Genomic DNA, 6456 nt, shown 5'->3' with positions numbered 1-6456 from the left:
ATATAGGAGTAGCAAATTTTTTTTAGCTCCGATTCACATCCTGGAGGCTGTCAAAGGTGTCTCAGTCCTGTGTAAGCTTTGCAGCTAGCATTGATTTGACGGACTAGGCAGCCACCAACTTGTCTCAACTCAGAGGTGAACAGTCTTGACCCAGAGTCCTGTCCGTAACTGATTAATATGGCTTAGTTCAGTTAGGCCTTCTTAGTTTATGTGGTTGTTTTTTCCTCTCTTTTTTCCTTTTTAAATTTCAGTAGCGAACGCTTGGATTTTGCTTTGTTTTCATGTGGCACATTCATTTGGAGTAGTCTGAATGTGATGCCATCAACCATACGGAGTCTAGCATATGCAAAGCCCAGTTGCGCCTAGTAGAGCAGTCAGCAATAATAGAGGCCTGTGTGATATTGCCCCCTGGCCGGAGTTTTGGCTGCAGCCTCCTGGATCCCTTTCACACTTCAACTTCTCGCATAAAATGCCAGTGTAAGCTGGAGGGCACTGGCATCGCACATTGTTGATGCATGTTCCTCCGTTCTGGCAATGCAGCAGCTCATTGTCACATACATTTGCTGCAAAGATAGCAGGGGAGGGAGGGAAAGAAAAGCAGAATAAATATAAGTAAATCTACAGGAGAAACTCTGCACTAAAACCATGAAATCACTACTGCTTCTCCTCATCCCAAGACATGAAAACAGGGGATGTGGGATTTTTAAACATTTCAAGTCTGATTTTTTTATTTTATTTGCATTCTCTCATACCCCCATCCCCCTTTGGTTTTTTTTTCTTTAAACTGTAGTGTTGGAGAACCATATAATTGACTTCAGACCACTGACTATGATAATATTAATGAAATAATGTGAATTACGATTAATGATGAAAGAATATGAATATTAATACCTGCCTTGTGCCACTGTCTGCTTTTTTATAGGCATTACTGTACTGGAACTATAGGTGGGTGTGTTATTATTTGAAGGGGGCAATGTATTTAGAGCTTTTGGAAAACATGAACGGTGGTTAAAACTGCAATGTAATTTTGCTGAAGTAAAAAGATGTGTGAGAAAGTTGGTTTTATAATTGAGAACTGCATGTATTAATGGTCTGAAAAAATTATACAAAAAAGAAGGCAAGCACAGGCAGGAAATTCAGCATGCTATTTGATGGGGATTATATGCTGTATACATATGGAAATAAAAGATAACGTTGTTATTTCCATTACAGATCAAATATTGCTTCTTAATTAGATTTGTTACTCTGGTAACTGTCATCTTAAACTATCTTATATATTTTAGCTTGATATAACAACTTCAGAAGTCAGTTTCTTTTGTCAGATTTGACAAAAGAGAAAACAATGCAGGCAAAAGTTTTATTGTATTTAAATATTGCAGCTTTACTTTGTATTACTTACAAAGTAATTGTAAATCAATTGAAATATTTCACTAGGTAAATATGTAGAGATATGAGGAACATACTACTTAAATGTGTCAATCTGTGTTTTATTCTAGACGATATCACTAGTAGAATATATGCTAGATTCCAGTTCTGTCTTCCATAGGAAAGACAATCTTTGTAAAGAACTAGCACATACTATCTAGGCAGAATGTAACAGTAAAGATTTTTATGCAGAACATTAGGGAAAGTTTATTTGGTTTAGAAGCAGGCTCAACATTATATGCTGTTTATGCATACCTTAGACTAGAAATACCCTAAATAATTCAGAATAAGGAAAATATTGTTAATTTTGTTTTAAACACTGCTATTTACTGATAAAAAGAAGTATAGTTTAATAAATGTTAGTTATTTTTAAACACAGCTCAAATACTCTGAGAACTAAAATTGAAACAGTGCAAGTTCTGACGTGATTTATTTCTATATAAATCTGTACAATTTTGTGTGCCAGCAACCTTCCTGATTATCTTACCTGTTCTGGCTTGCTTTTAGAAAAATAATTTTCTCACTCTAGGATTCTCTAACAACTGCTTCCTAATGTTCTGCATCCACATGGGCCAAATAATAAGGCATTGTTTTAGAAACTGATAGGTGCAGTTGGGAGAAAACAGTTACATGATCTTTTTCAGTTATGCCTTTAGCACTCGAAGGATTTTACTAAGAGCTATGGATTTAACATTGTCCAGTTTCTGAATTGTAATGTGAATATTAAGGTGCAATGAACCACATATTATTGATGACAGTCTGAATGTCTGAATTCTAAAGTTTTATAAATTACAAAGTGTAGTGTTTATATTATGCACAAGGAATTGTAAATCACCATTAAAAAAAAAAAAAAAAAAAAAAGAGATAAACCTCCCAGAAAAATATAATGTTAGCAGGCTGAAAAAAGTTAACTCTATTTTTGAAGTCAATATTTGAGATAGATCTCTTCATAACTGAGGCTATGTATCCTTGAAGCTGACTTTATTCATATTGTATATATTTAGCCATATCAATGTGCAAAATCTGATGGTACAGCTACTGAATCTGCTTGTCCCAGGCTAGTTATTGCTGGGATGCCTCCTGCAGTTCAGGCAACTAAAATGCGAAATATCTGTCTCATCAATACTGACTATTGTTTGCCTTGAATAATGGAGTGGAATTCAATGGCTAATTAAATACCACTTCTTAAACAGCAGATGGGATATTTCACTTCGTGTTTGTCCTGGAATACATTATGAAAATTTTCCCAAGTATTCAGTAAACCAAATTTATTTTCCAACAGCCTTCCTGTATTTAAAATTATTTTGAGAACTGAAGCCTGTTATTTTCAGAGGCCCTCAGCCCAGATGCTGATCTGTAGTTACAGATTGTTGGAGATGGGTGGCTGAGGTGGTGTTTTGCTGCGTGCTAGCTGTTCTGCCTGACGCACTGATGCAGGTTGTTATCAAATACTTCCAATTATTTCTGTCTACAAAATTCTGGATACAGTGTTATAGATGCTGATTTTTAAATTACTCCATTTATTTCTCATTAGAAAGCTTTGTAAATGTACTTAGAGAAGCGAATGATCAAAAGCTTCTCCTTCATTATTCTTGCATGATTTTAAAGGTTTGCCAAAGCAAGTCATTAAAGTAAAACCGGGTAGATCTTAATGTTCTCAGCAAACTACTATGTAGCTGAAAATTCTTGAATTGTCAATCTTGTATTTTCACGGCCTCCTTTTCCTTAGTTTCATCCTTGCACACACACATGTACACGCATATATGTATCATGTAGATAGCAATTGTGGTGATTTGGAAGTTAAATGAAAAAAATCTGAAAATGTTCTGAAGTCCTATTATTCATTTTTGCCAATTTTGTTTTATTTTTATTCTGAGCAATTCTAAAACCATTCCCACCTTCCTGAAAGCATCATTAGGATTACTTTTAAAACTAGTATTAACTAACTATGTTTATTGAGTTTAGGAACTGAATTAGCTATAGCTAATAAGTGTAGCACATCAGCAGCATACAGAGAAGTACTTTAACTGGAGCACTTTGACTGGAATTTAAAACAAAGTTGATGCCTTAAACCGAAGTGGTTGACATGGTGTCAAGTCCAAAGCAGGACAAGTATATTAAATGTTGTTACAAAAATTAACAATGTTTCTAATGTTAACAGTATTTTTTTAGGATATGTGTTATATTGTATTTCATAATTGGCTCTAGGCTTTGCTTGGTGAAGGCAGTGACCTGGGAGCTGTTGAGCAGGGGACAAAGGGCAAGGACCTTGCAGACTCCTTGCTCTGTGTTTAAGCCCAAGGAGAGCTGCTGATGCTGGTGGGTGCAGGTGGGGCTGGTGGACCCCCAGCCTGTGCTTGGCCCTTGACCTTTTCATTTCCCCAAGGAGTAGGAACTGTGAAGTTTACAGAACAGGGCTTTCTTGCCCATTGTACCCCTCTTACCTTCTACTGCCTGACATGCCCTTACCCCTTCTTATACTCCAAGCAGTGAAGTGTTGCCTCCACTGCTGAGAGGTGTTAAACAAGCTCTGCTTTACCTTCATCATTAAAAGTAACGATAATAACAAATAAGTTTGAATTAATCTGAAAGGCATCAAGTATCAAGATCTGATCAAAGAATGAAACAGAAGTGATGCAAGTGAAAGAACTAATTCTGAAGTAATCACACATGACTGTTAGGACTTGTGTGGATGAACTAGCTGTGGGTTTGGTGGTAGATCTTCATTATTAGAAGACAGGACATAAAACTGATCATTAAGAAGCAAAACGAGGATATCCGATTTGCCTTGGAGGACTTTGCAGGCCTTTTGGGGGGATGTTTCTGGGCACAGTCTCCAGATCTGTGCTACTGTGGGAAATGAAATATTTAAAGTAAAATAAAAGAAAATTTTTAATGTTGTTTTCATAATTCATCAGTTTACTATTTAAGCTATGGTCTGATTATGGGATCCTTAAAACACTATACAAAGGAGACAGAAAAAGCCACATGTCAAAATGGGTAGCTATTTGAAGCTTTTCTGTCCTTGGAGCAACCCCTGCTCCTCACCCTCAAACCAACAATCCTATGCAATTAGTTAAGAGATACTATTATTTTTAATTAAAATATAAACATCTTTTCCAAGGTAATTATTAATGAAATACTGAAACCTCTTTCTTAGGGTAATACCACTATGAGTGATGATGAAAGATGTCTTGCCATAAGTCATAAAATATTTTTGATTTGTAATTCCAATGTTATTACATTTGAAAAAGGAATAAAAAAGGAAAACAAGAGAGAAATATCCAGTTTTTCAACCAGCTCAAGCAGTTCAAGGAGTAAGTGATGTGCTATTGTTTCATAGAATTTATATTGGATGTTAGATGCAATGTATTGAGAGTAGCACAGTTGTCTGATAAATGCCTCCTTTCCTCTTAAATGCTCAAATCTGAATAATACATGAAAATTCCTGAGGCTGATCAAAACTCAACTTTAATACCTTTGCAGCTTCTTGAAAGAAAAGAGACAGATAGCTGTGGTTGATTTTATTCTAAAGCACCAATATAGACGCAGTAACACAAATGGAAGTCTTGTTCTCTTCGATCTGGTGGGCCACCTCAGGCACAGCATTGTGCTGCTGGCTTATATTCTTTCCTGTTACTGGGTCTGGGTAGCTTCAGAGCACATGCCCAGGGCTTTTGGTCTGCCTGGTGCTCAGACAGAAAAACAATACTTTATCTGACTTAAATAAAATTTCTTTTACCTTTGTCTTTCACAAAGGCCATCCAACAGGGGCAAAACTAAATCCTGTACCTTCCTTTGTGCTGCCTTAATTTTTGTGCAGCTTGCCTACAGTAGCATCTTATTCAGTTGGGTCAGCCGCATGAAGATGAGAAAGGACAGGCTATTGACTTAAAGAAAGAGAAATAAATGTATTCAAAAGGACATCTTTTTTGATCTGGGATAGGTGGTGTTCTCTTTCTTCATCAAAACCTGGGTTTATTATGAAATTTTCATTGTTTGTGGGAACAGCATAAAGACCATTAATGATAAAGTCACAGAAAGAAAACTTTTTATTAGATGTCCTTGCTTCCTTTCTTAAATTCTTAAGTCTTTCATTTCAAGCAATGTTTTGTGTGATCTCTGCCATCACTGTTTTTCTTCAGTGTGCTCTTTTTGCAGTATCATTTGTTACAGCCTTCTCTCTCCCTCTCTCTCTTTTAAAAAACATTTCTTCACTTTTCTCCTTTTTGTCTCCCAGATCATGAGTATTATAGTCCCTGGACAGGTTGGTGAGTTGACAGCTCTGAATATATTATACAACATTTTGGTCTATTCTAAAGCACTGATGCAAGCTTTGACCCTACTTCTACTGCAGTGAATTTCCCATGCTGTTCATCAGTAGTTTGTGTGAATGGCACTACTGAAATCATAAGAAGCTTTTGACCTTGGATTCCACCATTGTTCAGAACTTTGAAAGCATGCAGGTTTAGTGGCTGAAGAAATTATTCTTGACTTTTTTTTTTGTCCCCTCTAATACATCTGTTTCCTTGGTACTTTTTATTTTGTAAAGATTTTTATTTGAATTTACTTATGAGCAAATTTTCAACACACATGATAACAGAATATTCTGCCTTGGCATAATAAAAGGGTAAAAAAACAAGTATAGTGAAACCCGTGTTTTCAGTCATGATGTTTATAGGTAGCTTCAATATACGCAGTGGTTGTCTATAGATAGACAGCTGCGAACAGCACATTAAAATGCCATGAAAAAATTAGGAAGTTTCATCTCACTACATAAAAAAGGTCAGTAAATTGAGGCAGAGCACAAGCGATTTCTTGTCAAATACAGTATTAGTTCCTATGAATACTATAAAGATTCTGTAGCTAACACGCATTACTCTCTAAATATGTGATCATTTAATCAATAAATGGTAAGAATAACAACAAAATATAAAGGATATTGGAACAAATGAGGAAGCTAGTGTGTATGCCTAACAAGAATACGGACATTTACACATATATATAGCCAACATGCACAAGAAAGCCTCT

General features: G+C 35.8%; 1 protein-coding gene across 2 annotated transcripts in view; it reads right to left on the bottom strand.

Moving 5' to 3' along the window:
• Nucleotides 1-336: 336 nt before the first annotated feature.
• NTNG1 (netrin G1) overlaps nucleotides 337-6456 on the bottom strand; it is a gene marked incomplete at both ends in the record, with an annotated part of 160855 nt that continues 154735 nt past the window's right edge. For both annotated transcript variants that reach the window (XM_080623066.1, XM_080623067.1), the window contains one exon: nucleotides 337-563. In XM_080623066.1, coding sequence (XP_080479192.1) covers nucleotides 337-563 — 227 coding nt within the window. The remainder of the gene's footprint in view (nucleotides 564-6456) is intronic.

Source organism: Psittacula echo (genome assembly GCF_963264785.1).
Source record: "Psittacula echo genome assembly, chromosome: 7".
NCBI lineage: Eukaryota > Metazoa > Chordata > Aves > Psittaciformes > Psittacidae > Psittacula > Psittacula echo.
The sequence above is the reverse complement of the archived record's forward strand: the minus strand, read 5'-3'. Positions and strand labels throughout refer to the sequence as shown.